The sequence below is a fragment of the Cyprinus carpio genome, chromosome B10 (assembly GCF_018340385.1).
Source record: "Cyprinus carpio isolate SPL01 chromosome B10, ASM1834038v1, whole genome shotgun sequence".
Classification (NCBI taxonomy): Eukaryota; Metazoa; Chordata; class Actinopteri; order Cypriniformes; family Cyprinidae; genus Cyprinus; species Cyprinus carpio.
The window spans coordinates 3697318-3718954 of record NC_056606.1 but is presented as its reverse complement, the minus strand read 5'-3'; the positions used below and the strand labels follow the sequence as shown (position 1 = coordinate 3718954).

At 36.3% G+C, this 21637-nt stretch overlaps 1 protein-coding gene across 1 annotated transcript in view; it reads left to right on the top strand.

The window, feature by feature from the left end:
• The first annotated feature begins 311 nt into the window (after positions 1 to 311).
• Positions 312 to 21637, top strand: part of LOC109045442 (A-kinase anchor protein 2-like) — an 88825-nt gene continuing 67499 nt past the window's right edge. The window contains 3 exon segments of the mRNA XM_042732153.1: positions 312 to 450; positions 3180 to 3386; positions 11580 to 11625. Of these exon segments, the coding sequence (XP_042588087.1) occupies positions 3277 to 3386; positions 11580 to 11625 (156 nt within the window). The 5' untranslated portion in view covers positions 312 to 450; positions 3180 to 3276.

Here is a 21637-nt window from a genome sequence, read left to right as displayed (position 1 = left end):
ACTCCTGAATGACCTCAAATAGATTACTGATGAGGTGACAGAGCAAATGGTGATGACTGAAAGGCCCCTTCACAGCAGAAAAATTCCACAAAGAGCTGCCAACAAAGCTAACATTGTATCAGCGTGCGATATCTGTGGCTCTGTCGCTTACATAAATGGCCTTGTCCCTGACACCCCTATTTAACTTTTTTTTTTTTTAATTCTGTTTGGGACTCTGAGGTGTTTTTGTACTGTGAACATAAGGAACATGTGCAGCTGAAGGGTCTCAAGGTCTGGCACAAAAACAAACCCCACAGAATTAACGCTGAGAGGTGCAGCACACGCTCCTGATATCCTGGTAAGCAGAGACGGGACCCGGCACCCCAGAGCTGGGCAAACAAGTGACTGTCAGCCATCCGAGGAATGCAGAGGCTCATGTAACAGCACAGTGCTCCAGCAGACCTGAGAGAAGTGAGTATGTTAGTGCTGCAGCTTTGTTCATATGAGTTCACTTAACTGTATAATGATGATTTCTCTCTTATCCTTCACTTCCCAGCAAACAGGAAACAAGTTCTCAGAACTTTGGCTAATACTCTGGCAAGGCTCTCTCAAAGTTCTGAACAAACATTCTTACAGTAATGTTATTGCAATGCTTGTTGATTAATAACAGTCTTGAGGTTTTCACAGAAAAATATTATTAATGTTCATGGAATGTTTTTCTGAAACATTCTAGTCGGACAATCTTCTAACTTTTTTTTTTTTTTTAAACATTCCTAATTACTAGATAGTTAGTTCAAAGAAAATTCAAAATGAACATTCCAATAATGTTTGCGCAATGTTTATGGAATGTCCTTACTATTAATATTAGCTGAACCACTGACACAACTTACTTCAAAACATGTGTCACACTTTACCGCATAAAAAATATATTAATGTAATTCATATTTACTTTTATCAAAATAATGTAGGGTTTATAGGCTATACATTGGCAATTCACCAATATAGTATATATTTACCCATTTGCATATGTATATTTTGTTTAGAAAATGTAAATTGTAAAAAAAAAAAAAAGTTACTGTAATACAGTACTAAATACAAACAAACTTTTAGCACCTGGAATATTAATTTTAACTAACAGTATAAAGACTATTAATTGTATGCACAGACTGCTGCTATGAAGTCTTTAATCTAATAGTAATCTAATAGTTAAGTATAGTTCTACACGAGAGTTAGTATTGGTAAATGTTGCTAAAGCCAAATAAGGCACTAACACATCTAAAGTCTAAGCATTCAAGATCATGTCAAGTTTGATAACGTGACATGATCACAAACATCTGAGTGTGTGGCACAAAGAAGCTCTGAACATTTGAGAGGAATGTGACCTTGCTCTTGTCTTTTAAGAGCAGTGCAGCCCAACCCCACTATCTCTAGAGAATAATTTAAAGTAATCACTTTACTCCAGTTAAAATTACACTCAGTTGACATACTAAAGTTCTTTGGTATTTGCTTTCTAGTGAAAGTGATTTATAAAAGAGTGTTTACAGTTCTTATACCTACAGCTACAGCTATTCCATGATGGCAGGGGTTATTTTTGTATCATTGAGATATTATTATTATTATTATTATTATTATTATTATTATTATTATTATTATTATTATTATTATTATTATTATTATTATTTTCATTTTTGGGTTGGAGAGTGGAGTTTGTGTGTTTGTGTGTGTGGTGGGGGGGTGATTTTCAAAAAAAAAGTGCATATATGTTTTTATTTCAGTTTTGTTTTTATTTCAGTTTTGGTTACTTTATTACATCAGGTTAAATAAAATGGAAATTAGAAATATTGCTTTGGCAACTAGTTGAGTTATATATATATAGTGCTGTCAAATGATTAATCGTGATTAATCGCATCCAAAATAAAAGTTTTTGTTTACATAATATATCTGTGTGTACTGTGTATATGAATTATGTATATATAAATACACCCACATACATATTTAAAATTATTTATATATTTAAAATATTTCCATATATTTCCATTTATATATTTATATTCATATAATTGATATTATATATAAATATTTTAAATGTATAAACGTAACATATTTTTCTCCAATATATACATGCATGTGTGTGTGTGTGTGTGTGTGTATTTATATATACATAGTAAATATACATAGTACACACACATATATTATGTAAACAAAACTTTGGATGTGATTAATCATGATTAATCATTTGACACCACAAACAAACAACAACTGAAGTCAGCTAAGCAAAGCAAAGCATTACAAAAGAAGAAACCCAGTCTCTGCTGATGTCCATGAGTTCCAGACTTAAGACAAAATATTAAAAATGAACATTTGATTAATGATTACATTTATTTGTCCAATTACATTTGAGCCCCTGAAAATAGGGGAAGGGGAATGAAAACGGTTGTAATTCCTTAAGTGTTTTATTTTTGTTCAACCCCTTGAATTAAAACTTAAAGTCTGCACTTCAGTTTCATCTTGATTGTTTCATTTTAATTTTAATTTTAATTCTGGTGGTATACAGAGCCAAAATTATGAAAATTGTTTCAGTGTCCAAATAAAAAGTATATATATACAGTATACTGCATTTCATTAGCTCTGCACTTGTACTCTGCATAATGACAATAAAGTTGAATATATATATATATATATAGAGAGAGAGAGAGAGAGAGAGAGAGAGAGAGAGAGAGAGAGAGAGAGAGAGAGAGTATTCCAATCTCCATGTTTTCATCAAAATGGTTAAACTCCATTTTAGTGGGAAAAAATGGTTAAACTCCATTTTAGTGGGAATTTGCAATTGTTTTTTTTTTTTTTATACAAGCCACAGCATGGAAAATGTATTGGTTAAACATTAAACATTGACAATAAAGAATCCATACGTTTTAACAATCCGTTCAAAGTCTTTTAACTGTCTCACAGTAATATGGATCAAATTTAATATGAATCAGTAATGCATAAATCAAAGGTTACTTTCAATGTGATATATGTAATATAGTCTGAGACTGTAGATTTGTTGATATATTTCTAATTACAATTACTGTAATATTAATTCTCAAATGAAAGTTCAAAGAGAAGCACAATCTCTACCAATAAAATCAGACAAATGTGACCCTCCCTCCTGTCTCTCTCTCTCTCTCTCTCTCTCTCTCTCTCTTTCTCTCATCCTGCAGGCTATACAGAGTGGAAGCTGCTAGTTGCAGCATCCAGCATCCAGCATCCATCTGAAATCTCAGGAAAAGGTGGAGGAGAGCCGTCAATCCCAATGTGATGCTGGTAACAGCAGCAGAGAGCAGACGAGGAAAGCCAGAGAACGAGAAAGAGGGAGAAGACGCAGCCATGATGGGCACACCTCTACGGAGGAAAGCCCCGGCATATGAGTGAGTACTTCCATTTTTCCTCGCGCTCCCTCTGTAGGGTTGGACATCTCGGAGCGGTTGCCATAGCAACGGCAGCCAGGGCAGCAGGAGGAGGATGATGATGCTGCAGCAGCTGCTGTCTGCAGTCATGGATTCCTCCAACTGTGTGTGTGTGTGTGTGTGTGTGTGTGTGCAGCAGACATACATGTAATGTGCCATAGTGTCATTGGCAATCAAATCATCAGTATGAACAAGCATGCAGTAGGAATGATGAGATCAAATTAAGATAATGTTGACTACCATCATCTGTTTTGGGGTGTTGGCCACTTTTCCAGGGAATTAGTGTAGCAACTGGACAGGCAATTGTGAAATAACAAGGACCGCCTGTATAGCCTCTTGGGTCTATCTGATGCACATAAAAGCAAGAACTGGCTGAAATTACAAGCTCCAATCTGGGGTTTGTTTCCTGAAAGCATCATTAGCAAACTATGGTCACCAGTTCTGTCATTAGCAACATGCAGAGTTCATCGATTAAACTGTAGTTAAAATGACATTCACAAACCTGTGTGCCTGAAATTACATCTCACAAAACTGTGGTTATTAGCACAGTTTCTTGTTATTATGACAGATGGACTTAACCCAAAAAAAAAATTTTACCATACAAATGACGCACTATACACTGTGTATGTACTGAACCGTGTAGTGTATTAATTATATAATATTATTTCATCATTAATAATAGTATTCTGGCTCCTCCCCCCCCTTAACAAAATAAAAAAAGCTACAACACACAACACCCAAAAAAAGTGTGGTTTCCCAAAAAATGTTTTACAAAAAAAATCAAAAAAATTTCAGTTATTTAAGTGCATCATCTGGGTGTTTTAAGTGCACTTTATCTTTTTGGAATTTTCAGTGTGAACACACTACTTGCACTATTTATACTACAAAAATTCATAAGATAGTGCATAAGTATGCAATTTGGGACGCACCTAGTGGCTACCATCAACTGTTTGGTTACCAGGATTCTTTAAAATCAGTATTTTGTTTTCAGTAGGTCAGGGTGCACTAACTTTTGCCAGTCTGTTAGGAAAAATTAAAAAAACAAAAAACAGTCTCCTAATATGAAATACAAAAAAAAATAAATGTAATTTAAGTCCTTGGTTCTTTTAATTGTGAAGATTTTGGCTCACATTTAACAAAAACCAACTCTCTCAACAAATTAGAATATGGTGACATGCCAATCAGCTAATCAACTCAAAACACCTGAAAAGGTTTCCTGAGCCTTTAAAATGGTCTCTCAGTTTGTTTCACTAGGCTACACAATCATGGGGAAGACTGCTGATCTGGCAGTTGTCCAGAAGACAATCATTGACACCCTTCACAATGAGGGAAAGTCACAAACATTCATTGCCAAAGAAGCTGGCTTTTCACAGAGTGCTGTATCCAAGCATGTTAACAGAAAGTTAAGTGGAAGGAAAAAGTGTGGAAGAAAAAAGATGCACAACCAACCGAGAGAACCGCAGCCTTATGAGGATTGTCAAGCAAAATCAATTCAAGAATTTGAGTGAACTTCACAAGGAATGGACTGAGGCTGGGGTCAAGGCATCAAGAGCCACCACACACAGATGTGTCCAGGAATTTGGCTACAGTTGTCGTATTCCTCTTGTTAAGCCACTCCTGAAGCACAGACAACGTCAGAGGCATCTTACCTGGGCTAAGAAGAAGAAGAACTGGTCTGTTGCCCAGTGGTCCAAAGTCCTCTTTTCAGATGAGAGCAAGTTTTGTATTTCATTTGGAAAGAGTCTGGAGGAAGGGTGGATAAGCTCATAGCCCAAGTGGCTTGAAGTCCAGTTTTAAGTTTCCACAGTCTGTGATGATTTGGGGTGCAATGTCATCTGCTGGTGTTGGTCCATTGTGCTTTTTGAAAACCAAAGTCACTGTACCTGTTTACCAAGAAATTTTGGAGCACTTCATGCTTCCTTCTGCTGACCAGCTTTTTAAAGATGCTGATTTCATTTTCCAACAGGATTTGGCACCTGCCCACACTGCCAAAAGCACCAAACGTTGGTTAAATGTCCATGGTGTTGGTGTGCTTGACTGGCCAGCAAATTCACCAGACCTGAACCCCAGAGAGAATCTATGGGTTATTGTCAAGAGGAAAATGAGAAACAAGAGACCAAAAAATGCAGATGAGCTGAAGGCCACTGTCAAAGAAACCTGACCTTCCATACCACCTCAGCAGTGCCACAAACTGATCACCTCCATGCCACGCCGAATTGAGGCAGTAATTAAAGCAAAAGGAGCCCCTATCAAGTATTGAGTACATGTACAGTAAATTAACATACTTTCCAGAAGGCTAACAATTCACTAAAAATGTTTTTTTTTTTTAATTATTGGTCTTATGAAGTATTCTAATTTGTTGAGATGACTGAATTGGTGAATTGGTGGTTTTTTGTTAAATGTGAGCCAAAATCATCACAATTAAAAGAACCAAAGACTTAAACTTCAGTCTGTGTGCTCTGAATTTATTTAATACACGAGTTTCACAATTAGAGTTGAATTACTGAAATAAATGAATTTTCCACGACATTTCTATTGTCTATTATCTATTGAGATGCACCTGTACTCTGAGAGTTAGTAGACATGTAGTTGCAAATTAATGAGAATTATTTGAAGTAGTTGCAAAGTTACTTATAGTTAGTAGAATGTCTAAAGTGGACTATCAAAATAAAGTGTGACCCATGTCAAGTTTTGTTACTTGTAATAATGTAATAATAATTAAAACAATCAGCTTAGATATTTACTGATGATGTATTTAGGTATTTGGTAAATAACCATGTAATTAAATGAGTAATGTACAGTCAGCCAGTCATTAGCGGGAAAAAAAAAGAAAGACCTAATCACTCGGGGGATTATTTTGCAATAATGGCTGACTGTACATTGTCCCTTAAATTTTGAATGTCATTCGGTAATAATTGCTTATTTATTAAGCCAGATCAGAGCAAACATGTTCCCTCGAAAGGGTCACTGCTTCTGTATGTAACTGTACAGCTAAAACCAGGTTAAAGGTGACTTTACAACCATTATCAGTTTCAGTGGACTGAATTTATATTGATTTGCCTTACAAACCACGCTAAAATTAGCAATTTAGCTTGTCGTGCCTGTGAGACAGTGTTGCAGTCTGGTTTGAGAGTGCTGTCTAGATAATAAAAGAAGTTGGAGCCATCTCCCCAAAGAATGCCTTTGAGTTTGTACTGAGCACTTGTGTGACTGCAGCTGTCGCATTCCACACACATGCAAAATTAGCAGCAGTCGCAGCACAGCAACAGGCAGCCCTGCAGGATAAACAGCACAGCTAAATCCTCAGAGCTAAACACAGTATCACTCTTAATTATAATGATATATGAGACATATAACTGTTTGTAGTGTAAACAAGATTTGTGACATTTAGAGAATGCAAACCACTTAATTCTTAAATGGTGAATGCATTTCCAAAAATGTGCAACTTGGATATTTCTTTCTTCTTTCTTCTCCAGGGTGAAAACCTCAGGTCAAAACCAAAATACTCAGTTTCTAAAGTAACCAATCGCTGTAAGCTGTAAATGGCATGATGATGGCGTAACTACACACTCCACAGGCAATAAACATCTCTCTTGCTGTTGACTGCCATTGAAAATGTTTACTTCTATTGCACACAATGTAGACTTTCATTAAGATGAATTGAAATGCTAATGGACAGCTTTCTCCAGGTATTACAGACCTCCTTGGGAGGTGCAGGAAAATGACAGCCTGACAATACTGACTGGTTGATGGCACCACAATACAACTTAAAGAAAAGAAAAAAAATCCAAATTAAAATTAAACTACAACAATGAAATTATACAGTTATATAACTTAGAGTTAAGTATTATAATCCTAACTGGCAGTGCACTACTTCAGAAAGAATCCAGACCAAGAGCTGTGACAATCTCCAGAACAACTGCAGCCATTAACACAGAAAACAGCAGGCCACCGTTGTCATTATAGGAGACCGAGCAGAGTTTCTTTCTTGCAAAAGTTTTGGAAAAACTAATTCTATTCCAACAAAACTACACTGTTTTGCAGACCATCTTCCTGGAAAACATCCCCTCAAGATCGTCACTTGAACTAAACAGCTTTGCCCAAAAATGAATGATAAACATTACCTTAAAAGATTCGAAAAGTACATTTTTGGGCCTCACAAATTTGGTGTTCAAAAATTTTTTTATTTGGTGTTTTACTGTTTTTAAACTTCTCTGGAGTAAACATGGAAAAGTGGTGGCTCGATTTATATTCAACTCAAAAGCATTTACATACTAAACCACCAACTAAACAAGTCATGAATCATGTCTGATTACTGCCGATGATGATTGTGTTTGCAATCATAGTTAACGAATGGTAATTGTTATTACCCCTAAATCAGTGACTAAAGCATTTTTGACATTTACAACTTCCATGATTTTGTAAATACAAGCCATAGACCAATATAATGCAAATAAATCACATTTAAACAACGTTCCTGCCATGAGACCAGGTAGTATTTAAAAGCATTAAAAAATATTTAACTGATTATAGGTCATCTAGATTATGTAATCAGATTCCAAAAATTAAGTAATATTAAAATGTTCATAGTAAGATTGCAGTTACTATTTATGGATTACATGATTACATGATGTTTTACATTTTTATAACTGAATTAATTATTAGCTTTTCATTGACTCATAAACACACTTTAGTTCTTACATTAATCACATTTAATGCACGTAATGCAATGTTTAATGAATTAAACATTTCTTTAGAAAGTGTGGGTCTGAATTTTAGCCCAAACTAATATAGAGCAAAGGCTCTTTTGCTAAACAGATCAGTATAGACAATGGCATTTGGGCAACTGTCTTACATTTGTGCTCTTGACAGACAGTTACCAATTTATCACTCGCTTGTGGCTCAAGAAGGTCATTTGCAGCAAGTGCCAATGCAAGCCCAGCAGTACTGGAGTGCCATTTGTAAGCTCTATAAGAGTCTTGTTGGAGTATGTTTGAGTACCACTAGAAAGGCCCGTTGAAGATGCACTACAGCTCAGATTATTACTATTATAATAGAAGGGTATCATGCATTTCCTCATATCCTGTCTGTATGGAGTCATTTGTTTATTAAAAAATAAATAGTTTCTTGCATGTGAGTTAAAATTTGGCAGGAATTGCTTGAAAGTTGTTATAACTGGCTATGAATGCATTTGTTAATGAGTTTTTAGTCAATAATGAACCTTTCACAAAGGTAACATTAATGTAAAGTAATAGGTTCAAGTTATGAGTTACACTTTAGTTTGGGGACCAGTTCTCACTATTAACTAACTGTTAAATATGACTTTTGCCTCAAGCTCCTAATTTTCTGCTTATTAATAGTTACTAGTTGGTGAATTTTGGTATGGGGAGGGATCTAGAATATGTACTAATAAACAGCCAATATGCTAGGAATATGCATGCTAATAACCAAGTAGTTAATTGGTCCCTAAAGTCTTATCGTCAAGTGTTACAAGATTTGTTCACTGTTGCACAATGTAACTAAATATCGACATGAAATCATAATTTCATAGCATTTACAGCATTGCAAATGGAAGGTATGTTGTCTGCCTTCTTTCTAAAATGGAGACATATGAAGGACTAAATTCTTAATCCACCATCCAGTTTGCGTGTCTGAGTTAGATTAAGCATGAATTAATATGTGACATCTGTCACGCTCTTTATGAAATAATAAATATATATTGCTGTCTACAGCAAGTAATATTATAGAAACCTTATAGAGCACACATGTGGAAAATTTTATTAACATAAACAGTAGGTTTTACTTTAAACCTAATCTATGTGTAAATATTGCAGTTGTTAACAAGCGTTAGAATAAAGCGAGGCAGCCCACTAATAGTGTGTTTCAGTTTAAAAGTAATTTGAGAGTCATTTTGCTTTGCGTTTACGTGGTCTTCGGTTCCCAGCGTATGGACTGCTGCACATCTGGAAGGTATTACTGTGCCTCGCTGGCTCATGGGATGAGGTCACTGTGCCAGAGAAACAATGTTGCTTTTGTCTGTTATGCCGACTGATGACGTTGCAGCCACTGGTTGGGAATGGAAAAGTAAAGCATGCGGTGGGGGGAAGAAAGTCTGTACACAAGTGAATTAGTGCTCTTAAGAATATATATAGTACTTTTGAGATTGCTATTAAATCTCTAAAATGTCTTCTAGTGTATCATCGTTGACAATGGAAAAGTCCAGGTGCAGTAAAGCAATGTCTTAGGTTAAAGAGAGGCCATCATAAAGAGATTTGGAACTGAAATCCAAATGAAATCAACAGTCACATGCTTAGTTTAAAAAGAACAAAGTGCTGACTAGTAACACAGAGAGCTACAGTAAACAAACTGGCCTGAATGTTTCACAGAGCTCTGTTGAATGATTTATTCTGAACTTCTGTAGATCTGGTTGAGTCGTTGAAGTCTGCCGTCTGTGAGCGCTGTGTGTTTTGTGGCTTTAAGCCTATTTCCAGTAGTTACGTGAACTTCCAGGAATTTCCTCCATCTACTGATGTTCACTGCTGCTGTAGGTTGTGATTCTCTATGAATGACTGCGACATCATGTTGAAATTCACCTATGAAGATAACTATCATATACTGTCTGACAAATAACTGAACGTTCTTTTGACATGCAGATACAGTCCTGCAAATTCATTGTGCTGCATTGCATTTGGAGCAAAGTTAATTCCAAGAGCACATAATGCACGCAGAATCAGAGATAAACAACAGTAAATGCATGATTTGATGTGACCTGTCTAAATCATTGTCTGTTGCAGTACAGCTTGTACCTCTGCATTTATTTACTTGAACTCAGGAAACAGTAATTCATAACGGCCGTTTTGTCTTATATATAGTAACAGTACTTGTACTGTACACACACTAAAGGGTCATTACAGTTTGTTATAATTTCATTCACTGAGTTTCTTACAATTCCCATGAGCCTTCCTCTCGCAGAACACTCCAGACTCGGATAGCTCAGCCTTTTCTCCATATAAGGAGTTTTGAATGTGAGGTTGGATGAGGGAAAGCAGTTGGACCCCCGTGTTCCCATTCCCTACTGCTCCCTTTGGCTTCACTGGAGGAATAAATTAGAACTCAAGATGTTTAGTGCAGATTTTTGGAAGCTGCTTTCCAAATAGAGAAAGCCACATTTGCAGAGACAGTAGACATGTTTAGAGTCAGCGACTTCTGCAGATGTTTTTATGATCAGATGTTGTCATGTTATGAAGAATGAGGTTATATAAATGATTTTAAATATAGATAGATATGTAGATAATATAGATGGATGGATGGACGGGGGTGGGCGGACGGACGGACGGACGGACGGACGGACGGACAGACAGACAGACAGACAGATAGATAGATAGATAGATAGATAGATAGATAGATAGATAGATAGATAGATAGATGACGGACAGACGGATGGACAGACAGACATAGATAGATTTAAACCAATATTTTGTATAACATCATTTTTTATGAATAAAAAAATGTCATTCAGAATTACATAACAGTGTGGTGAGGAAAGAACAACAACATTTTTCTTTTATGGCTGAGCTATTCCTAACTCATCAGACATTATTAAACAATAGCAAAGAATTGGCAGATGTATGATTTTGATTTGTAACCATGGAGCAGATTTCCTCTAAGCTTGAACCCAATCAAATCCCCAGTGTATGGCACACCTTTGTTTTCCATCCCAGCAGGCACACACAGACACACACACACACACACACCCACAGAGTCACGGTTAGGTGTGACAGTGTTGTCCTACTCTTAGTGACATCTCTCTGCCTGCTCGCCTGTAGCTCTCTTCCAAACACGGGGGCGGGTTCAAGACTCTGTCATCTGTCCATAACCCGGCCAGTGACGGAGAGGGAGGGATGTAGGAGGAGAGAGAGATCGACAGAGAGAGAGAGACAGTCTGGAACACATGGCCAGTGAATGAGAAGATCTTGCCCTCAGTACACTGTGTCTTTCACTGGCTGGCTTACTTCAGAGGACCAGGGCAGACTGTGTGCGTGTGTGTTTGTGTGTGTGTGTCTGTTAACTTGCTCACCTTCCGCCCAATACACACAAACACACTTGGGATTACCAATCTCACGGTTACTGAGAATTCTGCCTTTGTTTTTCCAGGATGGCTGAAGTTGAACTTCATAAGGAAAGGCTCCAAGCCCTGGCGGTAAGTACTGCGTTGCTATGTTCTTACACAAATCTTTTTTTTTTCTTTGATTCTAACATAGTTGTTGATACGCTCATAACTATACACAAGAAAAGCATTCCCAAATGAATGCATGTTATAGAAGCTTGTAGACCCAGTAGTTTTGGTGCCATTTGGTGTGTTCTCGTTAAGAAAAGATTTACTATCGAATCACCTGATATGAACCAGAGGGCAAGAATTTGAGATGTGACTAAAAGAGAGACTAAATTTGGCTCCAGGTCAGCCCTTCTGCATAGACCAGCAATGAGCAACAGATGGAAAACTATTTTGGCTACATTGCTTACATCTTTGTGATTCTGTAGAATACACATTGCGAAAATAGACTGTAGGGACCAGCATGTGTTGGTATACACCAGGAACTCATTATATAGTTATCCGATTCAATTTTGAAGATAATGTTAGTGGTGCATGTCCATGCAAAACTTGCCGCCACAATGCAAGGCCGTTCTGGAGTGCATTTCCTAAAAGCAACTATGGTTGCAAGTTCTGTCATTACCAATTGAGTTTAACAGAACTTGCAACCATAGTTAGCTAACAATGCTTTTGGGAAATGCACCCCTGGTTGGGTGTTTATATGTGGTCTTCAAGATGTTTTTTATGGATATGGTCTCTAGCTCTTTTATCATCCATCTGGCAAAGACTATTAATCCAATGTAACAGTACACCTCTCTTTCTTCAAATCACTAACCTTTATGAGCAATATAGTGATGCTTGTCTTAAGAAACACAGCTAATTAAAAGTCTTTCAAGTCTAACAATAAAACTGATTCTTGGCAGCTAGAACTGTAGCAGGCTAATGCCTTTTGGATGAGGTTTGATGAATGGAAGTTTAAGTGTTGAGATAGCGGGCCTGGGGTAATGGTGCTGTGCTCAGACAGAGGAAATATAAATAATTAAAGTTATACAGTGTCTGGCTGCATCTCGAGCATTGAGGGAGGACTGTTTCTCGAAACAAACCTAGATAATCTAAATAGCGTCTGCTAGATTGCTTTGGCATTGAAAGTTAATTTGCCAAAGCGGCTGTTTGGCCTGCAATAGCTCAAATTAAATTAATTGCGTGATTATTTTCCCGCATTTTAGCAGGATTTCAGCGCTTTTATCGCATCTGATAGTTGTTAACATAATATACATAACATTTTCTTGACATCTGTTGTTTGTATTGAGTAAATTTGCATAGTAGTAATGAAGCTGTGAATCACTTTTGCAGCATATTTGTGACATCAGCCCCATGGTACAACTGCAGTGCTTAAGCACACATGACAAAGATTCATAAACTTAGTATTTGGTGTGCCGTGTGTTCGAGTAATACCTTAAACTAATTATAAAATACTAGTTGTTTTGCATCAAGTAATTCTCTTCTAGTACTCTATTCCCAAACAGTATTCATATATCAGTCACAGAAACTCTCCAAGTGATATTTGACCAGACCAGCACAGGCTGAAACAGCATGTGGGTTTCCCCTTTTTTAATAATAGGGAAAAAGAGTGACATTAATGAGGTGGTGAAACTTTACGGCGCTGTCTGTTTTGACAGTAGCTCAATGGAAAGCTGTTATAGTCCCACACAGTACGATTAATATTGTGTGGTAGCTTAACAACTTAACTTAGAGTCAAATGGATAAAATCAGCTATCTTTGACCCATTATGCTTTGAGCAGCTGAGATTTGTAATAGATGTAATATGTAACGAGTGGTGGTTGCTAGTGCGGAAGTCGCACCACAGAGCTAGAATGTTGTGGGTGATTGCCAAGGCATTGTTATGAGATTGCTAATGTGTTCTGGGAGGTTTCTAGCATGTTGCTATGAGGTCTTTTGAGTAGTTAATAGTATTACTAGGTAGTGTCCAGAGTGTTCTTGGTCATTGAAAAGTTGCTGCATGGCGAAAGAGTCCAGTCCTGCAGAGTTTAGCTCCAACACCAGTCTAAAAGTTTCTATGCTGCATCTGAAAATGCCAACCCCACCATTTTGTTGCGGAATTTTTTAAAGTGAAACGTCAGTCAAACTTAATTTTTAAGGTCCAATTCTCACTATTAACAAACCATTAACTATGACTTTAGCCTCAATAAACTCCTAGTTTGATGCTTATTAATGGTTAGTAAGGTAGTTGTTAAGTTTAGGTGCTTTATAAGTACTAATAAACAGCCAATATGTTAATAATAGGCATGCTTATTAGCAACTAGTTAATAGTGAAAATTGGTCCCTAAACTAAAGTGTTACCTGAAATGTCCAGTAAGTGGCGCTAAAAAGTGTGTTAAAAACGTGAAAGTGGCCACATTTTACTTCCATTTTATTATGTTGGTACAGGCATTTATTACAGTGTATTACTTTGCTTCAGTTACGTATTGTGGCAGTTAGAATTGAAATGACTGGAGAGTGACGTTAAAAGGTTAATGCTCTGTTGTGTTAGAAAATAACAAACCCGCATCACTAAGCCCAACACTAAACCTACCCGATAGTGTTAACGAAAGAAAAAGTGATATAAAAATGCATTCTCTGATGCAGCTGTGCTGTTTTAACTTCATACATGGGTAAGAACAGCTCAAACTCCATATTTTGTCGAACTGTATTTTCATGGGATTCGTATTTGAGCACTTCACCTCACAAGTGCAATGCTATATCGTATGAGCTTACTTCCATATTTAATAGTCCCTGCTAAAAAAAAATAATGGACACCACCACAAAATTTGTAATTGTTTTATTGGTTATAATGGAACATTTATTGGGTTTTAATGGAAACTGTAATGGACTCTGTAGGTTTCTGTTGGGAATTGGTTGCCTTCTATTGGTGGCTTGTTAAAACCACTAAATCCTAATGGAACATGTCCCAAAACACACTACAGAATACCATTGGTGTAATGGTTTTAATAGGTAAAAGTTGATGGTTTGTAATGTTTGTAATGGTACTTTTAGTGGAAATCATTAGAATTTTGGTGGTGATTTCTATTGTTTCCACTGTTTCAGCAGGGGTATACAAAAAGAGTATTATGTCCGAATACACAGTATTCGAAATGCAGGAGGAATAGCCTGATGACCTACCACTTCTTCCGGGATTCTGAAGTGCACATCCATTGGATTTAATATCCCATGAGGCCATGTGAGAGAAGCTATAAATGGCATGCAACCAATGCTGCAGGTCACATGACAAAGCCAACATGGTGGATGTTGTATGTCCAGATTACTTTTATATTAGACTCACATGCAATGTCGAATACATTTTATAATGGTTGCAAAGTAAGTTTTTTATCAAATGTAGTAGCTACTGTATGCAGTTTCTTACATAAGTGATCCTGAACAGTAGTGATCCTGATCCTGATCCTGATCCATTGGGACTAGAGCTAAACTAGATTGGCTGTAACCCCTGGAATGGAGGTTGTACAAATCCCTAACCCTAAGTATGATGAGAAGACTGCCTTAGTAAACACTACAAATTAGCAGCATACTGCACCAACAACACAACATATTTTCATATGTCAACCCAGTTTGCAGCAAACATCCTGTATTTTATTATCGGGTTGCAGTTTTATTGTCAAATGCACATGCAAAACAAAACAGCGGCCTGGTGTTGTAACTGAAACTTGTGGAGGTTTGATGTTCAAAGATTTTATAACGGTCAGTACTTTATGTACATTGCGCTCATTAGAAAGCTTTTAATTTGGATTTGCCTTCAAGAAGGAAAGTACCACAAGACTTTGCCCGTGGACTTCCAACTTGGGGTTTCTAGTTTCATTCAATATTCAGCCAACATCTGTCTTAACCCAACCACATGCTTTATCTGGGCTTCGCTTGGTTTCCCATGCTCTCCAGAAAAGCAAAGCCTGTGGGCTGCATGATGTTGGCCAAGCAGTTGTGTTTTTGAAATGAGCTAAACTAGAAGCTAAACCTCAAGAAGATTACTGAAATGCAGTGGAGTTTAATGGTTGTTATATTCTAATCATATTCTGGCCTGTTGCACATAACATTTATATCTTCATCACTGTGTTCTATCATGCTGTTTTGCTGGGAGCACATTATAAATATGGGTTTCTGCTAGTGGTGAACATAGACTCCCTTGCGTCAACAATGCTAACCAAAAATTGACTGTTTGACTGATAAACTGTTTGAATATCACTTTATCTGTTTTAATAAGCATGTTATTAAGATACAGAAGAACTTATTTTTGATAGGTCTGCCAAACAATTCCCTATTGTTACATTACAGTAAGTGAGGGTTTGCTGGCTAGCTATGTTTGCCTCAAATCACAGGCTGCTGCTGCAGAGGACAGTCATTGGGTCCAAATCTGTGGCTTTTCTTTTCAGTCCATCAACTGAGGGAATGTCGCTAGCTCAAATGAGAAACGGGTTAGCGGGTTGCTAATTGCGGTACACTGGGCGGAGGTGATGGCACATGGGTGGACTTCCCACTTGTCAAGAATGCCTGCAGTTCTAGCTTGTTTACATTGACTCATTTAGTCAAGCTCAGGTCTAGACCTTTACTAGAGACCTCATTTACACTGTGCTCTTGTTAGCGTAGCATAGGCAGCCATTACTATTGGGTTAAATTTAGCAGCAGCTGTCTGTGATGATTTGGCTCAGGGTTCGCATATTTCACAGAGGTGGGGTGGCCTTCAGGTGGGTTTGGATTCCCAGAGCTCTAGGGTGTGGGGGCTCAGCTGCATTTCTACAACAAGTATTGGGAACTGTGTTGTAATTGAAAGCCTTTCTGCTATGTTTAGTTTTAGTTTGTTTTTAGGTTGGATGTTGCATGATGGTAACAAATATCAGCACTTATTTATGTCGCTTACAGCATCACTTACACTGAAATTTGCACTCTTTTTATTTTGGTTTATATTTTGATTTTCAATTTCTGTTTAGTTTTAGTTTGTTTTTAGGTAGTCAATATAGTCTGTAAAAAAAGTTGGCATAAAATCTCCAATTAGCAATGTCTGAAGTGACCACCGTTCAGTTCCCACCACTGTCAACTAAAGGCATGAGATATTAGTAGTCAAAGTCAGGATTGCAAATATAATGGTTTTCCAAACACACCCTCGATTTCTATTGGCTGGACAAAAACTTAACTCACGCCACTGGATGTGGCACTGTTTCTATGTGATTTTAAGAAAAATAACGCTAAAATTTGCAACACCTGGAATGTGATCAAAATGATGTCGAAACTGGATGCTATACCAGCAGGGTGTAGCTCTGCTGACATTGGAGAGAACACAAGGATCAAAAATAGCCCATGAGCACATGACAACAGCTATGCACTCATACCAGCGTGTACTGTATTTCTCTTTAAATATGTTTGCAATGTGAACTCAATATTAGTAGTTCACCTAAGACACAATTTGCTGTATGTGGTTTCCATTAATGAATTGTAAGACTGTCACCTGGTTTTATCTGGTTCATTGCCACCTAAATAGAGGGCTCAGGCCAGTCCTCTGCATATGTTCCTCATCTAGCTCTTGTAGCATGATGCACATCCCAGTGATGCAGTGTGTGTAGCTTTATGCACAGAAGGCAATTATATTTATATTTATTTTTTTGATGTTTTTGATGTTTTCTATAACTTACACAGCTAAGTTTGCTGTTATGTGTGACCTGTTATAAGAGGAGAAATCTCCTCTGAGATCTGTTCAGGTTCTGTTCAGTTCTGTTCACATTGCTATCTTTAAATGTACTCTCCCAAAAATGTGTAAAATAACAAGTTTAACCTTTTATTTGTCCATATTTTCAAATGATATCACAAAATTATAAACAGTAGATATTAAGTATAACTTTCCAAATTACAGTTGTCCCATTTTAGAAAAAAATACCTAAAAATGATATATAACAACATCATTCCCAATTTGCTGCTTATATCCAGTTAAATCATTGAACAGAAGCTAGAGAAATGAAGAGAGGGTGGGAAAAGGAGAGAGAGAGAGAGAGAGAGAGAGAGGTGTGAAAGTTATGCCCCTGAAGCCACAAGCAGCATGGGGGAGGGAGTGAGAAAGTCACACATTTGTGGACTTGCTTTATTCTTATGTAATTCATAACAAAATTGTGTTATTTTGTCGACAAGCTGGAAATACAATACACTGTTGAATTCAAAACTGTCCTTTTCTGTCATGCTTGTAAATACCACTGTAATACAAGAGGCTGGCATAAGTTTGCCACCCAACTCAGTGATCTGAACCAATCACAACATCATATTTAAAATAGTACTGGGCAACGATTAATCGCATCCAAAATAAAAGTTTTGTTTATATAATAAATATATGTGTGTGTGTGTGTGTGTGTGTGTGTGTGTGTGTGTGTGTGTGTGTACTGTGTATATTTATTATGTATATATAAATACACACACATGCAGGTATATATTTAAGAAAAATATGTGTTATGTTTATATATTAAAATATATTTATTTATAATATAAATTATATGAATATAAATATAAATGTAAATATTTTCAATATATATATATACTGTATGTGTGTGCCTTTATATATACATAATAAATATAAACAGTACACATATATTATATAAACAAAAACCTTTATTTTGGATGTGATTAATTGCGATTAATCGTTGCCGAGCACTAATAAAAAAAAAAAAAAAAAAAAAAGTAACAGAAACAGAAACAAAAGAATGGATTCTAGTAGGGTCAACTTCGATATAAAGACTAGTCAAAATTTATGAACTCCCCACCACTTTTATATTTTTTTCTATTATTCAGTATACTGTAGGTGAACTCCAGTCATAGCAATCCATGCACTCGTTGAGTTTTGTGTGAGACAAGTTCACAACGGGTTGATCATACGGATTCCCAGCTTGGACCATCAGAAAACTGACCACACCTCTAAAATGTATAATTGATGATATTGATGAAGGGTGTACATCATTGGTTATACATCATTAGTGTTTTTGTAACACTGCGAACTTCAGTTATTCAGTATATTTTATCAGTTAGTGTCACAAATTTTATACTTAATGTGTGAACTCCAGTGTTCATTGTAATTTTTGTTATTAAGTGCAGAGATTTGTTGTTCCCTTCCAGATGAAAAAAACAAACAAACATTATTTTCCAATTTAAATAAAGGACTGCAGACTTTCACATTGATATAGGGGAATTTTTGAAGAAATAACCACGGCGTTAAGTATCCAATAGATGTGTTTGCCACATATTATTAATTTTTGGAGTACATGTTGATTAAACGCAGGGACTTGTGGTTTACTTGTTTTAACTGCATGCGAGAGATGCAAAGCATGTTAATAAGGTCAGTTAAAGAATGTTACTAGCAGATGAATAGTGTATTACACTTTAAGTCTGCATGATCTACTCCTCAAGTATTCCCTTTCAGAGTTAATAATGAGATTGAGTCACCGTTGAATCGTAACTTTACTCTCAGATGTGTAGTTTAAGATCATTCTGGTCGTAATTTCACAATGTTTCATGCACTATGGCAGGCAGGTAATAAAAGTTGCTTGGTTGAAAGATAAATTACCTTTGGACTGATATGAATGTACTTAAAAAGTGCATTATTTCTCCCCTGGAAATAACAATATAGAGAAGAAAGGTTTTTAGAAATTATGCTTTTTCATCCAACAGCAAACAGACTTGTCTAACCCAATCTAATGAGAAAACATAACTGTTTTATGAGGTGCTGATTTGCAAGGAAACATTTCACCAAATTCACCAAACACCACCAATTCACCAAACATAAAGAATAGTTAAAAAAAAAGAAAGAAATGCCATGATTGCATGTGGAATTGTCTGTTTGAAAGCACTAAAATATCCTCAAAAGATGGATGATCTTATTATTAAGGAGCAAAACATAAATACATCAAAATGATATAAACTTTAACATTATTGTGTAATTATATTAATATATCAGCATTCTTTATGGAGTGCCATCACTTCACCCCTTCAAATGAGTTTCAGACCAGTAGCACAAGAACTTCTTGAAGACTTCCTTTCTCATAGTGCTTTCTGGGAAAACTATGTCCAGTCTATTTTTGTCTGTCCTCTGGGACAAGCGCTTGACTCTTGATAAAGGGTCATCATCAGAAAGGTTTTAAGCCATCTTTTAGCAAATAAGAGACACAATGAAAACAAAAGAAAGCTTACTTGTTTTCACAGATGTTTCTCCTAAAATATCATGTTTCTAAAAAAATATCCTCGCTCTTAAAAACATCCACTATAAAATGAATGTTCCCACTAAGAACATATACAAAAAAAACAAATATCTAAAAAATAATGTGGAATTGCATAAAATGGGTCTCATTGGTCTTTAAAGACCAGCTTTAGCAAATTGCTAGCAAGAGGAGTCAACAATGAAACAAAAAATCCAAGAAAAAGTCAGAAACAAACCACTGCCTGCAAATCTTGTGGCATATAAAAATGAAATGACCAAACAGTTTACGGTTTGTCTCAGATGTTTCTCCTAAAATATCTTGGGTGGGAAAAACATGTTCTCGCTCATATCTCACACCTAAAACATAAAAGTATCTTAAAAACAAAAACCATGTTCTCGCTCTTGTATGTTTCCATTAAGAGCATAGAGCAATAAAATGAATGTGGATTGCATATTGTAGATCAGATCATTAAGTCTATGGAAACTTGCTCTCTATTTAATTCCATTGCTGTAAAGAAAAATAACTGACCAAATACAAAAACGATCCATGTATTAGTAAGTCTTTGTTAAAGAGCATTTCAATCAGAAATGTCAGCATTGCTAGCACTGGAGGCGTCAGTTGTAGGAGTCAACAGCTCGGGGCATTGGTCGCATACAACAGAGGAAATGGACTGTTTCTCAATCTCAAAGAAAAAGTTTTGTTGAGTCCATTTGCTGTGATTCGTGGGCTTCTAGGTCATGGCTTCATCCCAACTGGCACACTTGTGTACTTCACTGTAAATGACCAAGTAGTATGAAAGTACATCACATCTTATCACAGACCACCATGAAGCTGACTGTTTGCATCTTCATTTCAAGTGTCTACACTGAATAAAAACCTTTCAGAGTAGTGTTTTCATGGTTTTTCGAACCAGTAAATTTTAATTAATTTTACCAAAAAAAACAAAATACAATGCGATGCTTAATTCAGAACACTTGTAAGGAAAGTCCCTCATTATTAGCACAGCACACCCTGAAGTCTTTTTTACAGACAGTGTTTTACATTGTTTTGGTTTTCAAGCAATTCAAAATGTCCAAGTCATTATAAAAGAGTTTGGGGAATTTTTGGTCCCATTTAGAATATCACATATTAACAGATAAATGCATCATTCATCAGACTTAATATGTGATTACTTTCAGCATATGCTTATCCACGCACATATGACAATCTACACTATAATTACAAAAATGGATAATGATACCAGTAATTCTCTGTAATGTTTACAGATCAATACAGAAAATTATTTCATATTAACAGAATTTTCATTGTAGTTGGTGAAACCAGGAAACAGTGAAACAGTGTTTTACTTGCATTTTCGGCTTAAAATATGACTAAAATGTGCGCGAATGCACAATGTATTTTGGAACATGTGAGTGAATAAAAAATCCCTAAGCTCCTTAAAAAGTATAAAACGTCAGTTTTATGAAATATAAGGTTGTAAAAGTGTAAAGTATCTCAAATAGTGTAACAATGTAACATTTCAAAATAAGAGTCCCTGTGTATTTCCCTGTGGCATTATCCTAATTACAACCAAACTATTGTAACTTCTCTCATTCAAAAAATTTCTCATATTGAAGACTTATATGTCTCTCTGTTTGATCAGTTCTCATTGTGAAGACTTATATGTACTCCTTGGGGACAAAAGTAAGCATCAAGCCATGTTACACAAAACATGGGAAGCTTTATTTGTCAGAGGGGAATGTGGCCTGTGTAGGAGTACATGGCCTCGGCTATAATGACATCCTCAGTGGATTTCCAATTGTTTCTGTTAAACTTTAGATCTCAGGAAGTCTCTTATATTTTGTCTGCAGCAAAAGAGAAATCGAATGAACTGAAGAGAGGCTCTC